This window comes from Calypte anna, chromosome 1 (genome assembly GCF_003957555.1).
Source record: "Calypte anna isolate BGI_N300 chromosome 1, bCalAnn1_v1.p, whole genome shotgun sequence".
NCBI lineage: Eukaryota > Metazoa > Chordata > Aves > Apodiformes > Trochilidae > Calypte > Calypte anna.
In genome coordinates this window covers 110505993-110532700 of record NC_044244.1, presented here as the reverse complement: position 1 = coordinate 110532700, position 26708 = coordinate 110505993, and the positions used below count along the sequence as shown (strand labels likewise).

The 26708-nt window shown below is 41.5% G+C and overlaps 1 protein-coding gene across 1 annotated transcript in view; it reads right to left on the bottom strand.

Moving 5' to 3' along the window:
• Nucleotides 1–1129: 1129 nt before the first annotated feature.
• Nucleotides 1130–26708, bottom strand: part of UMODL1 (uromodulin like 1) — a 49592-nt gene continuing 24013 nt past the window's right edge. Inside the window, exons 11-22 of the mRNA XM_030456032.1 lie at nucleotides 25159–25296; nucleotides 23877–24590; nucleotides 20893–21005; nucleotides 14809–15022; nucleotides 13713–13850; nucleotides 11570–12027; nucleotides 10756–10898; nucleotides 9333–9569; nucleotides 8364–8523; nucleotides 5497–5581; nucleotides 2789–2986; nucleotides 1130–1188 (exon numbers count right to left, since the gene is read on the bottom strand). Of these exons, the coding sequence (XP_030311892.1) occupies nucleotides 2799–2986; nucleotides 5497–5581; nucleotides 8364–8523; nucleotides 9333–9569; nucleotides 10756–10898; nucleotides 11570–12027; nucleotides 13713–13850; nucleotides 14809–15022; nucleotides 20893–21005; nucleotides 23877–24590; nucleotides 25159–25296 (2588 nt within the window). The 3' untranslated portion in view covers nucleotides 1130–1188; nucleotides 2789–2798. The remainder of the gene's footprint in view (nucleotides 1189–2788; nucleotides 2987–5496; nucleotides 5582–8363; nucleotides 8524–9332; nucleotides 9570–10755; nucleotides 10899–11569; nucleotides 12028–13712; nucleotides 13851–14808; nucleotides 15023–20892; nucleotides 21006–23876; nucleotides 24591–25158; nucleotides 25297–26708) is intronic.

Sequence of the window (26708 nt, the reverse complement as noted above, 5' to 3'; positions counted from 1 at the left end):
AGAGGAACTGCCTTGTTCACTGTAAACTATTGAATTGCACATAACCCAGACACAACAGACTCTGTCACTGTGTAGGAGGAGCATATGAAGAAACCAAAACCAAGCAGTAGTGGGGACAAGTTACCACACCACTTTATTCTCCTATTTTCTAGTTATCACACCACTTTATTCTCCTATTTTCTAACACACTCACTCAAGTGGAGATTTGGGGCAGGAGAGTGAAGAGAGTTCCTGGAAAGAGTCCTGCAGGACATCCTTACATTGTGGAAGAGATTTTTCTTCCAATTTCTCTAACTGAACAGATTGTTGTTGTATCCAATGGAGCATGTAAGCTAAACCTTTGCTGCTGCACTAAAGGCAGGGTTTTTCAGCCGGGCAAAATTCAGATCAAAGGCATAACTACTTAGTTGCAATTGTCACAAAGGTTTGCAGGACACTCAAGGGCAGTGGCTTGACTGCCTCATCACTGTGATCTAATTAAACGGAATACAACTGACCTATCTCGAAAACCTCCATTAGCAAAAATAGTTTATTTTTTTCCTTCTCCACTGAGTCCTTGTCCATTAAATAATTTACAATCAAATCTCAAAACTCATGCTGAAGAACAGTCTAAGCAGACTAAGCCCAGATTCACGGTGCCTTTTCTTTATTTGATGGCAAATCCGATACTTGTTCTTCAGCTTCTGTGTACTTAAGGTGTTGCACAATTAGGTCTTCAACGTTGCTGCAGCTTAGAGCTTCAACCTCACCTTAAGTAAATAGTGGATTTCAAATTAAAAGATCTCTCAAGGATTTCTGATTTGCTTCCTGGAATATTTATAGAAACATGCAGCTTGTCTATATTAATGGTAGAATGATGCTGAGATGAGCACATAGCAATGTGGCACAGCAGAAGAGCCAAATATCGACCTGAAGAAAGAGCCATGAAGTCTTTTTTCCCCTTCTGTTTTCTTAACAGAAAATCCTCCTAAAATTCACTTCAACCTGCAGTCACAAATAATTCTTAGGACACCAGGGCAGAGCCGGATTGTTAAAAAAATTTTCAAAGGGATACAGAAGCCTGTGTATTTATGTGAAAGTAATTTTGAAGAGCCGGTGTTGCAACCAGTCATGACCACCATTGGGAAAAGTAATGAAATGCTGAATGATGGCAGGCTTCAGTTCTCCAGGAGATGAGACATGATCCAACTGGAAAAAATGAAAAAGAAACTAATCATGATTGAGAAAGGTAACCAACTACCTTCCAAAGGAAGTAACTACATAAGAAAGAAGAGCTGAGTCATTTTGGTTTCTAAAATGACTCAGCCGTGAGCTGAGACTGACATGCTGAATGTGTGTATGAATTTTGAGCCTGAAAATAGCATTTATACTTCAACCTCATTCCACAACTCCAGAATTCCCATTCCTATCAAATGTTGTAATCATCCATCATAACTCATCAGAGCAGAATGATGAATGAAGCCATTCTTCCCTCTGTAGAAAGACTCAGAGGCCTCATATACAGGCTCTTATTTAATGGACCTAGATATGCCCTCCATGCTGGATTATGGTTCCCTGGTGGAACCTCTATCACAGAAGGAACTGCATAGCTGCTGGAGCTTTACCAGGGAATTCCAGGTACCTTCCCTTTGGGCTCTACAGGCAGCCCTGCTCAGCCTTTCTGAAGCAATCAGAGCATCATCTTCACCTACAGGGACCTCTCCTGAGCTGCCTATAGATGACTACAGGGGGTGGTCTCTGTAATGTAAGACCAGGGGAAAGAGAGTAATAGTGGCTATCCAAGACTTTACAATCAGCTAGCTGGGATACAGTCTTCCCTGTCCTTCCTCTGTGATATATGTGTTATTGTACTTAGTGAAGTTATCTGCAAACATCATCATGATGAGTCAAGTGAGTTTTCTGTGGTCATGGCAGCTGCATTATTATGTAGGAGGCCTCCATCAGGAAAGAGGTACTGACTAACTTTGGTCAAATAAGCCTGATCCCAGAAACAGAATTTGAACAGATTCACAGTAAACATCCTTGACTTGTGAAGCAATGATAAGGTGTTCTTTTTCATCAAGGTGATTTCCTCACCTATCTCTCCTCCTAGAGGAACAAACATACAAACAGTGGTGAGCAGCTAGAATACACTTACTTTGCAGAAAAAGTGCAGAATTCTCTGATATTCTGGAAAAGTGTTAAATTCCCAACTTCCAGAGACAGAACGTGTGGTAGTGGACAGCACTCCTCAGAGCTGTCTTTACAGAGCCTCTGCAGGCACTTGCAAGAACTGCTTATGCACATATGATATGCTCTTTATGTCTAACTTCCCTCTATTTTCTTGCAAAATACCCTCTCAAAAACAAACAAACAAACAAAGAACAAAAAACAAACCAAAAAACCACCAAATTAAACCCAAAATTTTGCAGAAAGGGGTGACTTCCAAAGCAGATTTATAAAGAGAACAGTAAAGTTTCTCTCCCTTATTATAATAATTCATGATTCAAAACTGAATGTGGTGTGTTTTTTGAGGGGATGGTTGTCTTCCTCTGAAGTGATGTGTTATTTACTGAGACCAAAGCCATGAAGGAAGATGGAGAAGGCTGTCTTCCTCCTCCATAGTCAAAAGCATTTGAAAACAGGCAAGAATAGTAGGAATTTCATTCTTACTTCTATGACCTTCTCCCACACCATGCAGGACATTTGAAAACCCATAAAAAGAGGATGCTCATCTGGAAGTATTTAATCATTTCAGGAAGAGAGAAACAATTAAAATAAAGTAACTGATCATGACTCATCTGATAACCTGGAAACTGCTAATCATAGAACACTTGATAGCTGAAGTTGTCAGACTTGAATCTGAAGTTGTATCTTCCTGTCTTTTGCTGGTACTGGAAAATGAGAAGGCTCACAGCTCCCAGCACAAAACTACAGACAGCAAAGGCAATGAGAATGATGTATCCAACTCCCATCCCAGCTTCATTGTCTCTCTTCAGATCAGACACTAAAAAATACAAGTCAAAAGAAAAAGAAAAGCTTAAAAATTCTTAGATCTTTTCCTGGGTTAAGAAACCTGCCTTCCCTACAAATTAGCCAATTGTATGTTGAAGCACAGAGATGTGATAGTGATACAAAAGTGAATCTGACTTTTGGGGAGGGTACTTATCATGGAACACCTGTGAGACACAGTCCACATTCTTTTTTTTACATACAGAGTCCCTGCTGACATAAGTGTGATGTATCTTTGGAATTTAACCCTGCAGTTTTCTGTAGAAAACAAAAATTAAAGGATCAGCACTGGTGACCTTTGAAATGCTGCCTTACTTCCAGAATGACCCTTGAGATGAGGCATTGTCCCACCTTAATCTTGTCCCCATTTATCTATGATTATTAAAAAGACACTTGATTTGCTTTTAACTGATGTGTTACTGAAACACAAAATATTCAGGAAAGGGTTCTCTATGTGTGGTGGGTCTCTAAGCTCCCAATCTAATCACCAGAGATCTGGCCAATGCAGTCAGTGGAGGCAGATAAATGAGATCGCCACAGGCTAAAGCCTGTAGTCTGAGCACAGGCACCAAGTGCCACCTGAGAAGCCCAAGGGTGTCTTCAATTCCTGCACAGGTCTGGCAGACATGGTCTTGCAGGAGACCTGTAGTCTTTTGGAATAGCACCCAAAAATTGAGGGGAAGGAAAGAACGGGGCACTGTGGGTCATAAGAACTAAATGCCTGTGTGGGCAAGAGCCAAGTCCCTTGTTGGCAGCTGTCTCCTTGGGCTCCACTGCCCATATACAGAACATTCCAGCCCTGCCTGCATGCAGGCTCCTCCATGTATTTGTCCAAATCTTAAAGCAAAATTCCTTCTCCTTTTGATGTTGTGCCTCTATTCACATTTGTCATGTACTCTTGTACATATCTAATCCATTCTGGTAAATGCTTGATGCACCTAGGAAAACATCTGTTTATCTGCATACATTTTCAGGATAGCACTTTTTGAGCCAAGCACTTGTGGTCATGGCAGAATGGTGAGGAACACAGGAGACCAATGCAACCGTGCCTGTAATTAGAGATAAGATCTTTGGTAAGAAGGTCCCATTGGCAGACACAGAGTGTGCCATAGTGATGTCCAGGCTATGGAAAGCCCAGGGCATCATTCCAAGACAGGACAAAGTAGTGTTGCATAATATAATAAGGCTAATTTCTGAATTTCAGTATGAAACGAAGGAGTAAAAAGAAGAAGATGCATGTGAAAACAGTGGCCAATAGCCAGACAAATAAATAAAATAAAAATGCAATGTGAGTATCCAAACTGGAAACAGGAAACATTATTTAGTAGTTCCACCTTTGCATTGGAATTGTTGTAAAACAACCCCAAAAAAAGCTCCTCTCACCAGAGTTCCTTTTGTGTAAAGACCATTTTTCAATATTAGAAAATGTATCAGGGTCTCCAGAGAAAGTGGGAGTGAGATCTACTTGATGTAAGTACTGTACAAAGAAAGCTGCAGTAACTGATAAGCTTTCTTGAAAAGGAACTAATTCAGAAATGAACACTGAAGGCCTATTCTATCGGAATAATACTTGCATAAAATAGAAGAAAAATATAACATAAGTCAATAAGTCAAAGCCTCTTTCAAGTTCCAAATGAACATTGTGACCACCACAGCAGAGGAGAAAAAATACCCTGAATCCATTCACTGTCCAGCATGAACAGTCACAGAGCATTTAGTGGATGGCAAAGCAAACAACCACCAGGAAGAAAGGAAATTACTTGTTCTCTGTAGCCATGCATTAAAACTTTGATATTGGTGTGTGCAAACACCTTCAATGAGTGTTTTATGTTAGTAAGCTATGAATGCAAATGGCTGGAGGAGGCCAAATGACTGAAAATGGTAGAGGCCACAGCTGCCACTGAACATATCACTCAGGGTAAATGCAGAAACAACAGATGTGCAATGAATTAGAGCTTGGTTGTACACAGTGCTGGTTGGTGTTCACTCTCTGTTAACCTGTACTGTACCACTCCACCAGATTAACCAAGGCACTGTGCATCAGCAAGGCTCTGTCAGTGTCCCTCCCAGTAGTGATGAAGTCAACACCAATCTTGTATCTCCTCTGATTTTAGACTCCAGCACTCAATATAATTGTGATCCAACAGCAGTGTAAACACTTGAAAAACTCATTGCCACTAAAAGATCCAAGACGCTTTCACACGTTAGAATTGTAATGTTTGATTTTGTGGCTGTTGTACTTGCTACCCTGTGCAAAGAGCTTCATAAAGCACTTTATCCTTTCTTTTCTACATTCTTTTGACAATCTGACACCCACTTCATTGAGGAGGGCACATGTTTTTTTACCCTGCCACTTGACAGCAGTAAAAGCACTTGCTTCTCAGGAAAATACGCAGAGGGGCCTGAAAACATCACATGTTTTCAGGTTCCTTTGCCAATGAAAAAAAACCTTAAAATGGTGGTTACCCCATGTCCCTCTTTAGTAAGCCTCTATTCCTCACTCACCAGCTGATTTACACAGAGGTCCCCAGGATGTTCTGTGGGCAGCAATGGTTTCACCCATCTTCAGGGATCGAACCGCATGGCATCTCTGCAACAAACAATTCAAACACCAACAAGCAATGTGGCTTACTAACTAAAACTACAAAACATTCTGAGTATGTGAAAGTTCTATTCTCATGCATTGGGGATTTAGGTTCTTACCATTATGCTTTGTGAAACTGAAACTAACACCACTGGGAATTCAAAAGAAAGGCAGGGATAAAACCTGTAATTAGTCACACTCCTGTGAACAGGCATTTCCCATGAATAAATTTATCACTATTTATATGTCAGGGGTTTGCAAACATTTTTGTTTGGATGTTTCTGCTGCCTGTGGCGGGCACAGCAGATCTGTGTCATTTTGAAGCAACAAAACCTATCAGTGACCTGTGAACTCCTCATCTGCCTAATCTGGGAACTACTAGTTGGAAAGCCCTGCTCTGTGAAATGTTGGGCATTAGACTCTGTAGCTTTGTGTGAGCAGAAAAACCAGCATGCTCATCTTCTGGATACTTCTTAGCAGCACCATTCAGTTTGTTTGCTATCGCCCTGTCTTAAGGTGCAACCTAAAGGTCTCTGATGGGAGCAAGTACCATATTGAGGTTATTCTAAAGATACTGCAGCTCTCCTGGAAGTGCACATAAAACCAGAGAAACTGCAGTACCTTACTATAATCAGCAAAAGAAAGCAGGGAATTACAAGGATGTCTCAACAGCGTGTCTACACAAGAATGTCTCACCTGTGTCACCAGCCCAGTTCCACTGAAAAAGCTCTATAACCCACTGTCAGCCACAGTATCTTAAGCCAGTTCAGCCACTATTACAATACTGCAACTTTGGTCTGCCATGGAATAGCATGAACCCATTAAAGAACATGGTTTTGTAGCTGCTCCCTGGTTTCAATGTTGTTTTTTAGTTTCACATAGTCAGCCACATTCCACCAACCATATGCATGGTGTTCCTCTTCCCATCTAATGTCATGTGTTTCACTCAGTTCTTACTACATTGCTCCCCAGCCTGTCTGCTTTCTTCTTTAAATTTTAGAGCATCTTACTCTCTTCCACTAAGAAATCAACAAAAGATGTTGGACAGATAAGAATAAATATTACAAGATATAAGTCTCAATTTTATTGGCAAAGAGCTCAAATAAATCTGCTCTGATACAAGTCAGTTTTCTCCAGAGTGGAAGGGAGATTAGAAGAGCAGATCCCAGACCCTGTGAACTTTCCCAGCCATCTCACATTATTTCCAAATATACTCTGGTTTTGCTCTGATTTTCCTTGATCTTTGCAACTCCTCCAGCTTCCCTACCCTTACTTGTAAAAGCTGCTGTCACCCTTTGTAGCTGTGCCTAGAACTCGTCTTCTCTGCATATTCTGATCTCAGTTTAAGATATTGAATTCACTAATTTTTCAATAAATTTTTCATCAAGGGAAGAATAACAAATCTCTTACACATCTATGAATAACACAGAATTTATTACCATAGAGTATACGAAAGAAGAAGGCCTCATTGACCAACTCTGCTGTGGCTTGTTTACTGCAGAGGTCAATCTCAAGCAAATTTTGACCTAGCAGAATTACCTCTATAATTCAGATTAAAGCCTGTCCTTTAGCCATGTTCCTAAACAGCTAAAGCCTGCTCTAATAGCAAACCAAGTTCCCCCAACAGCACAACTGCTCAGTTCCTTACAGCAGCAATACAAGCCCACACAGCCCATATCCTGCCCTTCCCTTTTATTCCCCTTCTTTGCACCCACCCCCATGTCCCTCTTCAGTCATGCAGGACACACAAAGCACCCATGGAGGGCATCACCTCCTCCAAAGGAAAGCATAGGCTGGGGATTGCTGGAGCACTGATTTTTAACATCCAAAGTCAGCTGTGAAACTGGGAGCCATCTGTCTTTTTTTTTTTTTTTTTTAATTCTGGAGGAAGTTTAATACTTTGAGAAAGGAAGCAAGCATCTTCTGCTAGCCATTTTTGATTGTTTAGGAAGAGATCATTTGCTTTATAGTGGGCTTTAACTGAGTTATTTAGAGCTAGAGGAAAGTGTTAAACAATGAGGGAGCAACAGACTGCTAATGAAAACATCCTTGATAGAAAAAAACTCAGGAAGGTTGCCAGAGGGAGAGGAGAACTCCAGTGTGGGGAAAAAAAAAAAGGCAGCAATTAAATCTCAACTATAAGAATTAAAGAGAAATTAAAGAGAAACAAAGAAATTCTCTGGAGCAGAGAAAATTATAAAATGAAGTTGTTATCAGAACATTGCTTTGTTTACTACTTTAAAAAGAAATCGGGTTTTTAAAAAAACATAATAAATTCTGTCAGATTCACAGCCCTAGAAACTTAATGCCAGTGATGTTCCTTTCCTGGCACCTAAAATCTCAACTGGAGAAGCAAATCTCTAGGGGAAAAGAAAGGGACAGAAAAACATCCCAAATGTTTACTTTGCTGCTGACTCCACCAACATGGGTTCTTGCTTTTTTGTGACATGCCCATCCAAGCTGACAGATCTCTGAACAATCTATTTCTTCTTGTGTTTGCTGCCTTTTAGCCACCCACCACAAGAAACAAAAGGTTCAGTTCTCAGGTTCCCCAACACACACCCATTTCTGTGCAAGCTCTGTTCTTTTAGCTACAAGGATCAGGAGTGTGAAGAAAAGCGGACACATTTCCACATGGTTTTGGTCCTTCCCCACTCCTCCCTGATCTCAGCTGAGGATGAAGGAAAACTTTAAGAGTTACTTTAAACCTACACCACTCTCTCAAATCCATAGCAAGAGTGCAAATGGCAAGTCAGAGAAAAACAGCATATTGGAGCAAACCCCTTACCGTCCTGCAGGTGCTTCCTGGTGTCTCCATGCAGATACGAATTTTGCAGTGTAAGTAAACCACAGAATTGTTGACAAAGGAAAAAATTTTCATCTTAAACTGTGCTTTGCTTGAGTTACCATTCTCCAGCAGTGTGGTATATGTATTTGGGATGGGGCAGCTGAGAAGACAAAGATCACACTTAGCAGGTAAAGCCATAGAAGGCATGCTTGTGGTTAGAGTACATGACTCAAGTTACAAAGCTCCTTTAGAAAGCCACAGCCAGACTCTGTGAAGCAACTCTCCAGCAGTGTAGGAGTGGTAAGGGTATATTTGCTGCTTTATTCTCACAGTATTCAAATAGAATAGGAGGTTCGAGAAGTGGTTGGAGAGTCAGGAAAGAAAGATGACAGAAAGAAGGATTTAAACTTGGCTTCATCAAATGCAAAGTGAAAGAAGATCGTATTAAAAGGATTAACTTTAGTTACTGAGCAAAAGGACTATCCTGTATTTTAAGGTGTTTATTAAGTCCAGAGAATATGACACTGGGGTGAGATCAGGGATCCAGACAGGCACAAACCTCCTCTTTTACTAGGTCTGTCAATCACAACACACAGGTACCAACTAATTTACGCCTTCATTGATGAGACTCACAGAAGCTCCTCCTAATATCCAAACCACAGAGGGAAAGATAAAGCGCATGCTTTTCAATGGTCTTTCACTACTGAATGCCAAAACCTACTTCCTCCGGTTAAAATTACAGTTCCTGTATAAAACTATGGGGAAAAAAACCCCAAACAATTACCACATTACCCTTTGAAAACATTTTCTTAACTTCCTTGTTCAAAGAAGGTGTGGTCAGCTGTGAATATGAGTTATAACACATAATAGGACACCCATAAGAGGAATTTGAAAAATAATTCATTAGTACTCAACACCACCAGAAATCCAAGGGATGGCACATGCTATTTGCAAGTATCATTGCTGTACCTGTTGCTTATAAAAGCAAATGAGAGGGGATCCACTGAATTATTAGTTGGAGTTGCCCAGCAGTCAGTGAGGACCACCTTGAGCTTGCTGTTTGCTCTCTGTATCCCCACTTCAATCAGAATATCATCACTGGCAGAGACACTGAAATTTTTTGGTATTGGGGAGTTTCCAATGAACAGCTGCATTTCTGTTCTGAAGTGTCCAGATCCATGCAAATCCTCAAAGATGGTGTACAGCCTGAAACAACAATTAACCTCGCTTAAAGACCACAAATTTGACTGTGTTTGTTTACAAATCAGTTCCTGTTTCTCTACCTCTTGGGCATTTAAGTAGTGAAGAGTTATCTGTAGTTCAGGATGTTAGGATACTGTTGAAGAGGAAAGGGTGAAAATGCATCAAGTTTTTAGTTGGGAAAGTAGGGAGGATGGAAAGCCAAGTGGGAAAATCCAGAATGGAATGTCTTTGCAACACAAATAGAGCAGAGAGAGATACTTGAGTAGAGACTAGAACTGAAGGGGAATGAGATGATGAACTTTAATAAAGTTCAAACTAAGGAGAACAAAATCTTAGTGAGTAAGAGAAAGGAAAAAAAAAAAAAAAAAAAAAAAAAAAGAGAAAATTGTAGAGCTCAGAGAGAAGGGGCCTGACAAAGACTTTGCAAGAGGATAGAAATGAAAATACTATATCTGGAGGGTTAAGAAAAAGAAAGCAGATTTGGTGCTGAAAGCTTAAGTGTGGTGTTAGGCAAGAGAGAGGAGGTGCACTTGTACAAAAGCAGACTATTCACCATCAAAGCAAAACTTGTGCTGCCACCTTTTATGTGAGCATGGGTTTGATTTTCTGTGATATGATTCCATCTTCCTTGAAGATGGGGTCTTCCAGACTTGCATTTGTCCTTGCCCATGCAGGCAGGTTAAGCTAGATGATGTTCAAGGTTCTGTCCAATCCAAACCATTCTATAATTCTATGATTTTTTTCAGGTTGATCAAATAAAGATTTGTGGGGATTAAGAATTGCAATCCTCAGCATCCACATAGCATCTGCATTCCTACATTAGTTGAAACATCATTGTTATGTTCCAAAAGCAAGAAAACACTGCTTCTGCTACATGTGATTGCCCAAGAAAGCAAAGAGAAATCTTGAGTTCTGGCTCCTGAACCTGCACCTGTAGCTCCCAGGGTTTTATTTTCATCTATGCATTAGGCAGGCAATGGCCAAGCTTGTTGACTGTAGGATCTAATCACACATTAGGTGGAGTGGGAGAGAAGCAGGAATCACCTGAGCACAGGACTAGGAGGATGCAAGGCTACTTAACACAATGAGTACTGACTCTTGATACGGGTAAGGTCCCTGGAGATTTTTCCAGATGCCTCAGCACCCAGCCACACAACAGCATTTCAGAGCAGAGAGAGTTGTTACTTACCCTTCTGCAGTGTATCCAGAGGAAGTCAAGAGATCGTTTTGAAACACACAGTGAATGGGACTGGCAACTTTTAAGTGGTGGATTACTCCCTGAGCAGAAACCTTGTTTCGAAGGATGTTTTTCACTACAGTATTAGTCATGTTCTGCAAGACAGAAAGAACGCACAACTTGTGAACATCAGTGCATCTAGAAATATATCAGAGCTACAAGCTTACCAGCCTCAAGTGCTTACATATTCTCCATTCTCTGCAAAAGTTGGATCAAACCCCTAGTATCCTAGTTCCTGAACAGGGAGACAATGAAAACCCACCAGCCTTCCTCCTTTTTCTTGGTCTGTAATGATCATTGCTCCATAAGGAAATTTCTGTACTTTCTCATGGCCCAAGCATAGCTTTTTTGATTTGGGATCCAAAGAGAGAGCCATCACTTTTTGTCCCTGCAACTGATAGCAACTGCCGTATTTGCCTAAATATGATAATGAAAATACTTTTAAGAAGACAGAAGATGTTGGCACCTCTAAAGGGAACACAGAGAAGCATGAGAAGTGACTCTCAATTTCGAGAGGCCTCTGAGTTTTGCAGCCTGACCTCAAAGATCCCCCTTCTCCTTCTTACTTGTCCCTCACCCCAAACAGAGAGGTAACTTTCCATCACAGGAAGGGGATTTCTTTCTCCAGATGAATTTCTTACTCCAATATTTCAGTAACTCATAGACAGTACTCCTAGCTAAGGATCTGCCATTACCCTTCCCCTGACCCCCCGAAATTAAAAAATGCTATGGGACTTCTTTGCATCCACAGGCTCGGGGGACTTACGGTCTCAACTTCAGTGCCACAGTCACTCCACCCTGCCTGCAGCACAACGTAAGTGCCATTGCTGGTGCTCACGTTGCAGTGAGGCTCCCCCAGGTACAGGGAGCTTTCAGGAATAGATTCCTGATGTAGAAAAGTCTTCTGGACAGCAAGGATGATCTTCTCAATTTCACAAAACACTGTCACTGCATCTTTAATGGAAACTTCCTGGGCAGGTTGAATGAGAGGTGCAGGAGATGCTCGAGGAGAAACGTCGGGAGTAGACACAGAATCCTTGCGGAGAGGAGGCAGCACCATGGTGGAGGACATGGTGTCCTCCAGAGATTGATTCTCAGTAGCAGAGAAATTTAATGAAATCAGAGAAGAAACAGGAGCTGAGGTTTGCAAAGACATTGCAGGTATAACTGCGTTGTGTACAGGTTTCTTATCCATCACTGTTGTCTTCAGGCTGATGGGAAATGCTGAAGTGCCAAAAATAAAGGTATTGTTGTAATTCACAGGTTCAGATTGATTTCCTAGGGTAAAATCAAATTCTTAGGAGGAAACTCAAAGTTACTGACAGGAAACTAGCCTCTTCCGGTTTTTTAACCCATTCTATTTATTACAAAAACTGTGCCTTTTTTTTTTTTTTTTTTAATAAGAAAAAGCCCAAAACATACATAAATGGCCTGTGAGTAAAGCTGAAGTGCTTTATTTCCTGAGTGCTGCAGAGGCTAGTGTTCTCAAGTACAACATGTATTCACAGCTTTTGGAAGATCAGCTCTTGCAAGAGATGCTGAGATATAAGTTGCTCAGCAAGTATTCACGTGTTTTGCTTAGCACTGTAGGAGGTTGCACACTGCAGTATAAATTGAAGAAGAATTTGTGACAAAGCCTAGTCCCATTTGTGACCCATTGGTACCCAAAAGATATGACCCTGAGTGCTTTGGAAAACATGTTTTGAGGGAAGCAGAGGGCAAATTTCACATAGCAGGCCCAGATTCCACATATGTGTCCTGAGAGACACAGGGGAGAGATGAACAAATACATTAGTAGCAATCTTTAATGTTTTCAGGAAGAAAGAAAGCAGGTGAAAAGGCAAAGAACCAGCTTAGATCAAGATGTATGTTGAACATCCAGCATAGGCTCTGGGCTTATTCCATAGCTCTTTGCTGGTCAAAATAAACTAAATCACCGAATCACAGAATGTGAACATAAACTAAGTATTCACAGAACTAAATAGTTATCCTCCGCTGACTTGTGAGAGCACTGAGATAATAAACTTGTTTCTGTGAAACAGAGAGCATATGTCTCATGGCACAGAAATTATCCTAAATAGTTTTAGTGGGTTGTATATACAAATAGCATCTGCTTCCCAAGCAACATATAAAAGCTGTATATAGATAGATGTGTCTTTCTGGAACTGCCCAGCTTTCAGGTGTGCCCCAAATTAAAACATTGCTGGTTTCAACATAAAAGGAGGAAAAAGAGAATGTAAGCTCTTTCAGAACTCAATTTCCCAAAAGCTCATTATCATAATGCTAAATGTCTTGATTAAACAAAACAGAGCAAAGGTTGGTATCAGCTGACAAATCCTTTTGACTTCAGACAAAGTAGCTTATCACTGTGGTTACAAAACCAAATATAAATTACTGAAGAAGCCTAAAAGAATTTAGGAACTTAAAGACCCATCGTAAGTCATCTAACAAATCATTTACGGAAAGAGAGAAGCTAGATGAACTGACTCATTGAAAAAAGTAGTTTGTAATAACAGCAGTTCATTCCTACTACCATACAGAGGTCAAGCCACACACCTGGTGCTTTCTGTTACATTCTCTATTATCTCTGCTTCCCCCTGTGCTGCTATCAATGAAAATAACAACCTTGACAATCCTATCTAACTTTAATGGCAAACATGAGAAAACCACTGTTAAAAGAACATTACAAAGACAGTAATAAATTTCAACATAATAAACTCTCATAACAGAGTATTGCAGTCAGAAGTACTTAAAAGACTGCTGCAAGACTTTTCCCATTAGGATCCAGGTAAAAACAATAAATTAATCCCTGGCAAAATTTCAAGATCTGTGGCAAGTGTGACCACAATCCAGTAAGTGTCAGATCACTAAGAGTTCAGTAAGCCAATAGAGAATTAAAAAAATTTTGCCTTCACAGCTTCTTCCAGGCCTTTCTGGATGCGCATCAGTGAATCCTTCATTGCAGCTGCACTGGTAAAACCCAAGTGTGTTATGGCACGATGCATCTGGGGAGCAGTCATCATCTTCACTTTTGCACTCATCATAATCTGTTGGGTTTATTTAAGTAAAAGGCAAAGCTATTTGTTTTAGCACAGGTTCGAGGGGACCAGGCACTCTACAAAGCACTACCAGGAGATAGTAATGATCTTACTAGTTAAGAGGACAGGTAACTTTCCAGATTCAAAGCTGTGAGGGTAACAGGCAAAGAGAATGCACAGGGAAGACCATATACATGTTTCTGAAGTCATTTTGCATCAAATTCTAATCAACAGCTTATAACAATATTCTTTGGGCAAATGTATCCTGTTATACAGAATACAGAGTTTGATTTTTTTTTTTTCAAAGATGACACATTGACTCATAAAACAGAATGCAACAGCAGATAGTCAAGAGACCAATGTTAATCTTGTTACAGACTTAAGTTACATATAAAGGAAAAGAAGTTGTACAATCAGCCATTGTGCTGGTCTTGGTAAAGTGTAGGTTTTCATCTGAGCTCCCAACCCACAGGTGTGTTTAGAAAACACATACTCCCAATGTAGATAAATTTACATGTTCGTTTATTTGTTTCCTGGTGCTTCTACCTTTTGCAAAACTATTGGTGCAAAGCAGAGGGTAACGTGTTTCAAAATTATTTTAACCAAGACTGGTTACGTTTGTGCACAGGGACCTGTTACCACTGGTACCTTGTAAAATACTCCATCTGGGATCATTGTTTCTAACATCTCCATGTCTTCTTCTCTATAAAAATAATTCTATCTATAGACAAGAAAACTAACCCAGTTGGTGTTGCCCTTCTGTATCAGGAGTACCTCCCTTCTAATTCCGTCTTTTGATGTTCTCTGAATAAGCTTATTGGATGGATAAGCAGGAGCAATATAAGGAGAAAGAATGGCTTTTCATCCATCTCTTTTACAGATACTTTCACTACAAAAATACAGATTAATGATAGACTTTACATCTTTCTAGTTCTGAAGAACTACTGGGATAAAAGCTGTTCCTTACCACTTATGGAGAGACTGCTCTTGTCAACCGTGAAATAGGAGCTGTGTTCAAAGGCATCACGAAAAGTGGTGATTATGTAGTAGATATCCACATCTTCTGCAATCAGTAAATTGAAACTTACCACTGTGCTCCCATTAGTTATACCCGTTATCAACACTTTGATCAGACCAGCATCCATCTGCTGAACAACCTCAAGGGGCAGAGATTTATGTACCTGGAATAAAACCAAAATGCATGTGGAAATGAACAGATAGAAGCAGTTACATTTTAGGCTTTGTACACTGCCCAGAAGGGCACATTATGCATTACAATTGTGCTTCATCCTCTGGAAGGAAGCAGCAGGAAACTGACTTTATGTATTGCAATGTTCCCACTCTACAGCAGCTGAAGGATGTGGTATATATTTAGCTGTGAATATTAAACAAGCTTAGTGATTAAGATACCTCTCTCTCATTTGGCACAGATCCTTTCCTCTGGTGTGAGCAAAGGAGGGAGGAAACTCAAAATGCCTCTGGGGAGAGGGGCAACCCAATAAAAGGAGGACCTGCTGATGGAAGTGGAGATGTCACCTGATAATCCACACTATATATACATCTCAGAGGGCTCCTTTGGCTCAGGTACAATACAGCTCAAAGCAGACCACCCTCAAGCCTTTCTTCACAGTCATTTCTCACCAGAGCCAAGCAAAGAATGCCTCTTTTTAAATGCCCAGACCAGAGTGAACAGAAAGGTTTTTCATTTAATCTGGCACACAGTTCAACCTCCTGTCAAGTTAGTCTTCAATTTGATTTTAGAACTAGTTCATTAAATTCCTCCCTGAGGAATACCATATTATTGCTGCAAATTCTGACTATCACCAGGGCTCACAGCCCTGACTCACAGTCTTTCTCAGGAGTCCCAGAGCCAGGCTGGGAAATGGCTGTGTGCTATTTTAAACAAGCACCAAATGACAGTAGGTCAGCCTGGAGAGATCAATAAAATAAACATTCACAGTCTGTACACAGTAATCTTAGACTTCACTAGTGACCTAAGAAAGGAAATGCCACATTTTTCAAAACACACTGAGCCTTAGTCATGATAGCCCCAGAAGCCACCTCCTTTGCCACACTGTAGAGCAGGATGCTCTGCTTTCTGTGGGATGGAAAAACATGTGTGACCTTTTCCTTTTCCACCCTCCAAGGCTGGGTAACTTTGGAGATTGACTTGTCCATGGGAACGTGTCCTCCTTCTCCCACAGGAGTCCACTCTGTGGGGCAGGGCACCCAGGCACCTGCAGGAGCCTGGAGGGACCCTACAACAGCTTTTGCTTTTCCAGCACCCTTCTACTTCACCTCCAGGCCCAGCATCAGGCACAGGAGGAGCAGACACAGGTCAGATGGCAGCATCTCACAGGACCAACCCCAAGCAAAACATATGACTAATAATAATTGATCTTTAAAGAACATGTTGAAAAAATATTAGACACAGACTTGTAGGCATATTTCTCAGGAACTCACCTCAAAGAGAAACTGGTAAACATTCACAAGTGTTCTCCTCAGTCCTATTTTTCTAGTAGCCCAGGCAAGGAGCCTACTGAGACTGGACCCACCCCCCTGCCTACCTACATGTCCCAGGAGAAAGCAAGACACACACACAGACTTGCAGGCATCTAACCACAATGCTGGCAGAAGACCAGCAGACCAGATGCCATGGTAAGCACAAGGTGAGTGATACCATCCATCACTCATTAATTTTCCCATTAGAATTGCATATTTTCTGCTCTTTTTCTTTTTTTTCTCTCTCTCTTTTTTTTTTTTTCAGAATCTGCTCACAGATCCTCTGTGTTTCTTAGTTTCTTTCAGATGTGTCTGGGAAGTCTTTTTATGTTCTTCCACACTTGCAAATAGAAAAAATAAAAAGTGCAGCAACAGAAAGTGTGGGACGTAGCTTTCAAGTCTGCATCAGGCAAGGCAGTACTGTTCTGAGCTATTGGTATTTAAGCTCCACTTAGAAACTACAAGGAAAAGTGCAACAGGAGATAGCTCAGGGTAAGAGAGCAGCTCCCTGCAACACATGAGGAACCAATCCCATACCATCTTATGGGATCTTACCCATACTATCCCTTCTGAGCCTGGTATGCACATAACTTCCTTGTACATAGCAGCCACTGGCTTCAATACAGGAAAAAAAAAGATGGAAACTGTCACAGAAACATCTACATTTTTGTGATTTCTTAGCACTCTTGATCTTGATCTTTGTCTTTGCCCTTCCATGGCTGCCAGGCTCCCAGGAGATGCCAGCAGAGAGGCAGGCACAGAGCAGCAGGAGCATCCTCCCTAACAGGCAGGTGAGCTGTGCTTGGCCCAGGTGAGAGCCTCTTTTTCCCAGCACCTTGCTCTGCTTCAGCCCTTGTCTTGAGGATGCCCTGCTCCCTTCCTTCCAGAGCTCACATTTCCAGAGAATTGCAGGGGTCAGCTGGGGGCTACATTGCCGTCACCTCCAACCCCTTCTTCCTCTACACATCTTAGGCAGGAAATACCTGGAGCAGCAGGGCTGGATTTCAACCAGAACTGATGTGTGTTCCTCCTGCTCAGTGGAAAAGTCACAGGCATGGAGCAAACCCCCTGCATGCACCTGGAAAGGGCATCCATTCACCTGGAAGTCCCCCCTGGCAAACCTTGCAGCACCCTTTGGGAAAGTCATGAGGATGGGTGGAGTTCACTTCCCTGCAAAAGCCTGCACAGACCTTCAGATGGCCCCAAAATCTCTGGGTTCACCAAGCCAGGGCGCTCTTGAGCCCTTTCTGTCTCTTTCAGCTTTTTTCACAAGCATCTATTGAAAAGTTAGAGATCAGACTCAAGCTTTCATCTTTCACACCTTCTGTGAACATTAAATACACCCACCTCTTAAGTCACCCCCAGTTTCACCTGTACTCCCTTCTCATCTATCCTGCAGATTTTATTTTATCAGTTCTTCTTTTTACCTAAGGCTTGGGAACTTTTTATTGTCTTGAGGTTTTTTGATTGTTTTTTTGTTTGTTTGGGTTCTTTTGCTTTTGGTTGGTTTCTGTCCTTATTCACGTCTTTCCTCACAACGCAAGCCTCAAGAGTTTGAAGCATCTCAGAGGTCACTCACTGTATTTGTATTTAGCCACTAGGTGACACTACAAAACCCTTTATCCACAAGGCTACATGATTTCACAACAGGTACCACACTCCGCTTCATAAAAGTAATGGTTTGGTGAAGTGAGGAAAAAAAAAAGGTAGATTGAATTGTTTTGAATGAAATATTCAATATCTAATACCCTGGATTATGAGATTTTCTCACTAGATAAATAAATTATCTTGGGATCCTGTATCCATAGTTTCTGTAGCACACAAAGGAAACATGAGCAATGCCAGACCAGGGGAAATCTGTATGTCAGAAGAAGAGCCACAGAAACAGAAGAGAACATGACCAAAATTAACGCCAGTGTCAAGAGAAGGGAATATCCTTTGCTCAGGCAAGAAAAAGCAGGAGGCAGATAAAATCCAAGTTCTGGGCCAGATGGAAGCCAGACTAAAACCAGCTTAACAGTATGGAAAAGTTTTCTTCAGCAAAAGGGAAGTGTCTAACCCAGGTGACAAAATTCACCCCATGGGTGGCTGTGGCATGTCTGGTGGGTTTTCTGGGACCACCCATCCATAGGTCTCAGGCAAAATGTCAGTAGCTCACTGGGGCAATTGTTGGTGGCCTGCACAAGCATCTGTGTGGCTTGCAGAGCAAGGAATGCACTGACAGTCTGGAAACTGGAAATAAGTATTCCAGATACACTAATTCCAGATTCCACAAAAGATATGCTAATTTGAACAGAAACCTGAATGAAGCCCATTTTTTCAAAGAGAAAAATAAACCTCCCCACTGTCCATCTTTGGCTGCATCTTCATAGAGAAGGTGCTAACACACACATCAGCCCATCCACCACCAGCAGCAGCTTTAAGGATGTCCCAAATTGCTGATAAAGTTAAATTAATAAAAGGGGTGAAATTACACTGGAATAATGAAACTGCCTTAATCTCTGTATCAACACTCATTCCATACTCAGGTAGCTTTAACTGCAATCATTCTAAGTGCATTAAGCTACATCAACGGCCATGTCACTTCCAAAGGAAAATTAAAATGCTCTCTCGCCCTTAGCTGTGTTGTTCTTCAGTTGTAGTGCAAGAAGGATGATGAAAGTAGCTTGGACAATGACAGTGCAAATTCTCAGATCAAGTATTTACTCTCATCTGGGCATTATTTAAAGGAAAACATTTCCGTTTGCTTTGCTGCCAATTTAACCACATGGCACTTAAGTACCAGGGCAGCTCTATGCTAAAAGCATTATACAAATTAGGATTTATAATTTTTATATGGTGATTTCAAAAAAGTTTTTTAAAGGAAAAAAAAAAACCTCTGGCAAATTTATTAACTGGAACCTGATAGTGCTTTTTAAACTTGTGAAACTTTCTTTGCTTACTTTGAAGGATCAATTTCTGACCCTTAGAGCCTGAAAATAAAAAATGCACATCTTTCTGTTTTCCTTCATTTCCTTTTCTTTGGCATCTAGAAACATGTTTTTAATAAAACATTTGCAACATATTTTGCCATAAACAGTAGCTATGCAACTGTAGCCTATACCCAGTTGCTCAGAGGCAGATGGAATCACACTAACACATCTCACACAACGATCCACAAAACTGGTGTGCTACAAAAAGGAGTTTGTTCCTTATAATCACAAGTGTTCATTTTCTTCCTGAAACTTTGAGAACTCGTTAAAACTGACACAAATCTTACTTTAGTTCCTTTATGCAACCATTTTCCAAGTTTTCCAAATGAATTTGTACCTGTGGTTTTCTGGATTAAGGTATCTGACTCAATGAGTAAAATACATTTGTTTTAGTCCGTTTTAATACTGTGCTGTTCCAAAATAGCCTCGGGCAGAGACTGATGCTGAATGAAAGTGAGGTCAGTGGAGCACTGCTCCCTTTTCGCTTTGCTGGTCACGTCACTCTCATGCTGTGCCTGTTTTTCTGATGTGACAGCTTGGGGCTGAAGCAACTCAGAGAAAGCTGTGCTGTGCTAACACATCTCAGAAAGGTGAAAACCTGCCAGTGATCAATGGGAAACTTATTAAATAACCAATAAAACACGATGCACAGATAAACGGATCAGGATTTTCCCTCCTTGCTGTTGCCCAAGCCCATCTTGGTCTGACCTTTGCTTGGACACACTTTGTTGTCAGTGCACCCACTGCAGACAGCTGTATTTCTGTGACAGGTTGAGACTGTACAGGAGGCCTCTGCAGGATATGAAAACTCAAATGAATGCCAGCAATGGATACATCATCCCTGTCATCAAGGCCTCTAAAAACACTGACAGTGACAGGGAGGATAAGGATGGCAATAAAGCAGCCCAGCATAGCCAGCAGTTTTCCAAGAACAGGTGTGTCTAAGTAAACACCAGCAGGTACAAATTTCTGATAATTCACTAAAAAATTAGGAGTGATACTGTTAAAGGCATTGCCTGAGAGCTATGAGAGTCTTAAAGGTGCAGCTCGTATTGTAGTGCCTTGATATCCTGCACTACAATTAGAAGTCAGGGCAGATGTGCCCTCACTTTCCAGATACCACTCCCTTTCCAGATACAAAAACAAGCGTGGCTGTAAAAAATATCAGCCTTAAGGTACTATGACAGTGGACTTGGCAGTGTGCTAGGTTAAGAGTTGGACTTGATGATCTGAAAGGTCATTTCCAACCAGAACGATTCCATGAAGAAGGATAATAAGAGTCATACAATTGATATACCTCTGCGTAGCACAAGGATATCAGAGTACTTTACAAATACCCATTAACTTTCCACCCCACCCCTGGAGGAAATCAGTAAGCTGGTATCACTGGGTATGAGAAGCAGAGGAAAGGGAGACATGAGAGAATTCCTGAATCCTGATCTCATTCTAAAGCACAGCTGCAAGCTCATCCTGCAGTCTCTGACAGTCAGGGGAACTTTCCTTAGACCTCAGGGAAAAGATAATACACATGGCTACATTGATTCCAGTAATAGGTTACATCCTTCTTAGCCACTTACTTCATCAACAAAGAGCTGTGCAAAGGTTTGGTATTTCTCACTGCTTGTATTGCTAAAGCCTGGAGAGTATTTCACATTTGTTATCCGCACTGTGCCATGAAGTTTCTGGACAGCTGCAAAGTAAGAGAAAGACAATTTAAATACATGTTCCATGGACAGTAGTCCACAGACAAGTGTGTGACAGTCACTGTCATGCCTAGCCACACAGGGTATGCATCAGCTTGTAACAGCAGAAGGCCAGCCCTCTGAAATGTAACCCAAACCCCAAATGCCTAAACATAGGCATCCAGCACCTTAGTCTGCCCTCCCTGCCCCTCAGATGAATCTGCAGAAGGGCACTGATCTCCTGTAAGGTTTATATCTGCCAGCTCTGTCTTGAATGTTCCAAGGCATCTGAAATATTGCTCCAGTGCTATGTTTGGGCACTTGAATTGTTCTCCTAGTCTCAGCTAGCTGTCCCAACTCCCTTCTACATGCAATGGGGCAACATCAGTCCCTCCAGAGAGAAAATCATTGCAGCACCAAGGTCCTTTTCCTCCATCTTCAGAGGAAGGCTAGACACCTGCCAAAGATTAGACATTCACATTTTAGGCAGCTGTAATATAAAATGAACCCTAAGAGGTTGTAAGCTTCCTCCCTGAAGTTGTATCTCACATTCAGTCTCAAATTTTTCAGGTTATTTCTCAGCATCACTGTTTTTGGAATTATTACTACAAACAGTGAAGGTGATTACAAGCAGAAGAGGAAGGGCTTCTCAAGACATGATTAATATTCCTTGCATCCTTTTAGTGGCTAGCCAGGCAAGCTGACTGCTGTCATCCAATACAGTGATCTTTGCCAGCAAATTGTCTTGACACAGATCATACCAAGACCTGATGTTTCAATGATTTATGTTAATATATGGTAGTCTTCACCACAGACTTCAAGAACTCCATCATCAGGCTAAGGATCCAGTTTGAATTTTTTTTTTTTAATCATGTTATCAGTCTTTACTTTCTGGTATAGCATCTTGCTTTCTTCCTTACACACATCTGTCCTGATTGCAACTGCACATAAAGCACCAGGTTCCAGCTTGGGGACAGTCAGACTCCTACACCAAGCTTCAGTCTCCTATATCAGCTGCTTTTTCTGAAGCAGCAAGAACGGAAATCAGGGCTCTGCATAAACTCCATGGATCATGTTACATCAAAGTTTGTTCTAGTCACAATGGGGACAAATAATCCTTTGATCTGGGACTTAGAGGAAAAGAAATAGTCATCATGTAAAGTTTTGCAGGGGAAAGAAGAAAGTCATGCCTGTTTAAAGCAAGCCACCAAGGCAGGCTTCCTTTATCCCAGCATACTTCTGATCCCAGAGGAATCCTCCCCACCACCAGATAGATCAAAGGATTTGGGCTTGCATTTTGCCATGGCTTGTCCTGTCATGTGAACATCAATATTTAGGAGATAAACCACATCCAGTTATCTGATGGTGAGAGGGGAAAATGTTCTGAACAATTTTCAAGTGAAAAAAAAATCATTATTTTAAAGACATGATGGCCTATGAGGGATTGGCTGAGGTTGACCCTCCACATCAGAGATGTTGCCACAAGGAGGAGTTACATATTAAATATCACCAAACATGGATTCCTGCTCCATGTTAGTCAGATATCACTATCGCGGCTCTTGCTTTTGTTTCCCAAGCATAATTCCTTTACAAGTTTCTTTCCCAGCAATAGCACATGGATGAATATTTGATTCCTAAAGAAAAGAAAACAAGTTTTTTTAAACTGAAATTGTTAGTGTAGAATTCTTCAAATTGTCTCTTAGCTGGAAGAAAATTATCTTTTTATCTTTTTTTTTTTTTGTCAGTTAAAATTAGTTATTTTTATTTTTTTTTAAGTTAACATTTTAATTTTCATTTCACATTTTTTTTCTCTTCTCTACATTTAAAAGAGCAAAAGAGCAGGGGGAACACAAAGCAAATCGATAAATGGAGCTTTTCATCAAAAGGTCCAAAAAATGGAGCACCCATCAAAAATTTGATCAAAAAGTTTTTCCTCTATTTAGCCATCAACATCCCAAATCAGTTATTTGCCTGACATTGCTCCCAGGTTTCAGCCACACCAGGCAGGTCACTTGCCTTTCCAGGGTCTCTAAAACAACTTTATAGGTGGCTGCTGCTGCAGTACCCTGGTGCCAGGGTGGGCAGGAGAAACCAAGATGTGTGGCAAAAAGGCAAGCAAGCAAATGTTTCAGTGAGCCATGCCGTACAATTTCTTCCACAGACTCTCAGAATCATTCTGGTTGGAAAAAACCTTAGAGATCACCAAGTCCAACCATAACCTAACTCTACCAAGTCGAGTGCTTAAACCGAGTCCCTAAGCACCACCTCTTTAAAAACTCCCAAGACAGTGATTCAACCATGTCCCTGGGCAGCCTATTCCAGTGTTTAAAAACCCTTTAGTGAAGAAGCTTCTTCTAATATCCAATCTAAACCTCCCCTGGTGCAACTTGAGGACACTTCCTCCTGTCCTGTTACTTGGGAGAAGAGACTGACCTCCCTCTTTCTACACTCTCCTTTCAGGGACTTGTAGAGACCCATAAGGTCTCCCCTCAGCCTCCTTTTCTCAGGCTAAACAACCTTGGTTCCCTCAGCTGCTCCTGACCCTTGTGCTCCACACCTTTCATTAGCTTTGTTGCCCTTCTCTTTACTCTCTTCAACACCTCAATGTTTTTCTTGAGGTCTTCGTTCTCGTCTGCTTTGATGAAATGTAACAGTGATAAAACTAACTGCCAAGTTAACAGAAAGATAAATTATTTTGATGCGCTGATTTAGAAAAAAAGTGCTGATTCCAGCAAGAAAGTAATTTTGACATAAAAAATGAGTTTCAGGTGCCTTCATCCCAGACCATTAATTCTAGGTGTGCATCTATCCCAGCTCTCATACAGTTTCTCATACAGATGAATTACCATAGGAGCTGACCTCACTGAACACTCACTCACCTTGCTCCATAGCTGGACCCAGTGTTGTGCTGGGAGCTGGAGAGGTGCCTGGCAAAGCTGGTGACCCCTCGGTTTCGTTGTATTTCTCAGACCAAGAGGTGTTCTCTGTTCCCATCTCTGCATGTGTTCCCAGAGTAGCATTGAGGGTGGGAACAGGAGCATCCCTAGTGGCAGGCAGAGCTGTACCAGAGCAACCTTGAGAGCTGGCTTGAGGCACACCAGAAGAGGTGGGAGCAGAGACTGTTTGATTTGGAAGCACCAGCAATGGTGAACTGAGTTTCTCTTGCTCGACTGTGCCTGTGGGCACATTTGTGAGCTCAGTTCCTTCACCAGGGGAAGCCTCTGTCACACAACTTTGCTGTGATGGACTTGCAGCTGGCCAGTGCTCTGTGCTCATCTCTGCTTTCTCACTGGCTGTGATCCCTGTGGCTGTGGAAGTGTTGTCTCCGTTGAAGCCCATCCCTGGTGCCAGGACTTCTTTCCAAGGTGCAGGAGAAGCGCTGGTGGCAGAATGACCATGGGGTGCTTGCTTGTCACCCAGGGGCAGGGTAGCAGGGAAGTGCACAGCAGTACTCATCTTGGACCCTACAGACATCTCTGTATTCATGGTGGCAGGGGGAGCAAGGTCTGCAGGGCTTACTTCTTCAGCTGCAAACTCTGTGCTGTATGCTATTTCAGGAGCCATCGTCTCAGCGAGAGGGTCCACAATCTCACCTAAAACACAGCAAATGCACATTGAAATGGGACCTCGCAGTGGATCAGGAAGCACCTGGGTCTGTCCTGAAAATGGAGATGAGACCACTCAGCCACACATAACAGCACTACAGAAACAGTTTGGGGATATTTCATTAACACGTTGTAGCATATATGATTTTTATGGTGTGTATGCCTGCACACAGAAGCAGATTTGTTTTCTGGGTCTCCTCTTCTGGTTGGCAGGTCCATGGGCCACTGTAGTAGGCCCATGGGCCTTCCTGTAGTAGAAGGAAATTAGCACAGACAATCCAAATATGTAAAAAGTATGTCTCATATAGCTCAGCAGCTTGTTTTTAGGCTAATCAAGAAGGATCTCAGACAGATTTTTATCTGAAGATATATTTAAGGCTCACCTTCACATTCAGATAGATCATATATACTCCTTCAACCAGGGACTGCAAAGATGCATCTATATACATGTTGCGTGCTATATAAACTGTCACAATAAAACCAGAGGTAAAAAAACCACACAGCTTATTCCAAATTTTCATGCCAAAGGTGAACTACATGCCAATCTTTTGCTCACCCTCACAGTTCCTTCCAGGTCGGGATGGATTGGTATCCATGGTTGTCTTGCATCTGCAGAGGTATGAGCCCATCAGATTGACACACTCTGCAAGCACAGAGCAGTCATTCTCAGCAAGAGAAGCACATTCATCCCAGTCTGTAAGACCAAAACCAGAAGACCAGTCAGACAACCTCTTTTCTGGCTGCATTAAGCTAGGAATAATCATAAATACATAGAAAATAGGAGGGATAATGGGTACAGGTTACTACTGGGGAGATTCTGACTAGACACAAGAAGGAAGTTTTTTGCAGTCAGCACAATTAAACATTGGAATAACCTCCCCAGGGAAGTGCTGGATTCCCCAGCATGGGATACATTTAAGATTGAGCTGGATAGAGTGCTGGGCCATCTTTTCTAGACCATGCTTTTGCCAAGAAAGGTTGGACCAGGTGATTCTTGAGATCCCTTCCAACCTGTTATACTGTGATTCTCTGATTCTGTAAAACAGCCATTTCTTCAGTTATTGAATTTATTAATGTGGCCTTCCTTCTTCTTTGTTTACCTGATAGATAAGCTTTGAGTGATGCAGAACACTACCTGTGTTGTTATTCTATCACACAAAAATCAGTCATTGTCCTTGTACTCTGAAAAACATTTTCTCCAGGTAAAGAATTTTTTAATAATATTTTTACAAGTAAATACTTATTTGAAGCGAAAAAAATATTGTAGGTTTGTATTGTAGCTATATCAAAAGCATACATTATACCAAATTCTGCATACAGTACCTCGAGATACATGAGGTAATGAATAGATCCTAGGTCAGACACTAGGAAGAAATTATTTCCTGTGAGTGTGGTGAGACACTGGCAGGGGTTGCCCAGGGAAGCTGTGGCTGCCCCCTCCCTGGCAGTGTTCAAGGCCAGGCTGGATGGAGCTTTGAGCAACCTGGTCTGGTGGGAGGTGTCCCTGACCATGCAGGGGGCTTGGAACTGGGTGATCTTTAAGGTCCTCTCCAACCCAAACCATTCTATGGTTCTGTGATAATAAATAGACTTAATCCACATAATCTTCTGCTCCAAACAAAAGGTAAATGCAAATAACTCACATGAGAAGCCCTCTTCAGCTCTTAACAGAGGAAGTGCTAAGGGCAAAAACTCTTCTTATAAAAGATTATTTCTCAAAGGTAATACTATGAAACTGTGACCCTCTTTCTGGTAGTCTCAAAAAAAGAGATTCTCATTCATGAATGCATAAATATACTCCGAGGGTGTTCCTTTTGCCTAATTCAGCTGCTCTGAATCAGTTAGGGATGCTTCTTTCATGGAGTTATAGGCCTCTTTTGTTGCTGAGTCTCTTCATTCTTCAAAGAATTAGATCTGGAGTTTCATATTACCATTCTCACCCTGTTCTAGCAAACATGCAAGAGCCAGGTTAATGGTCTGGACATGAATAATCTCAGTGAATGCTATATAAGCTCTCCCTGTCCACACTCCCTTGTGTATACAACTTTCCTGCCTCAGGGCCATGTGTGAGCAAGAGCAGAAAACTTGACTGAAAACTGTGTTTTG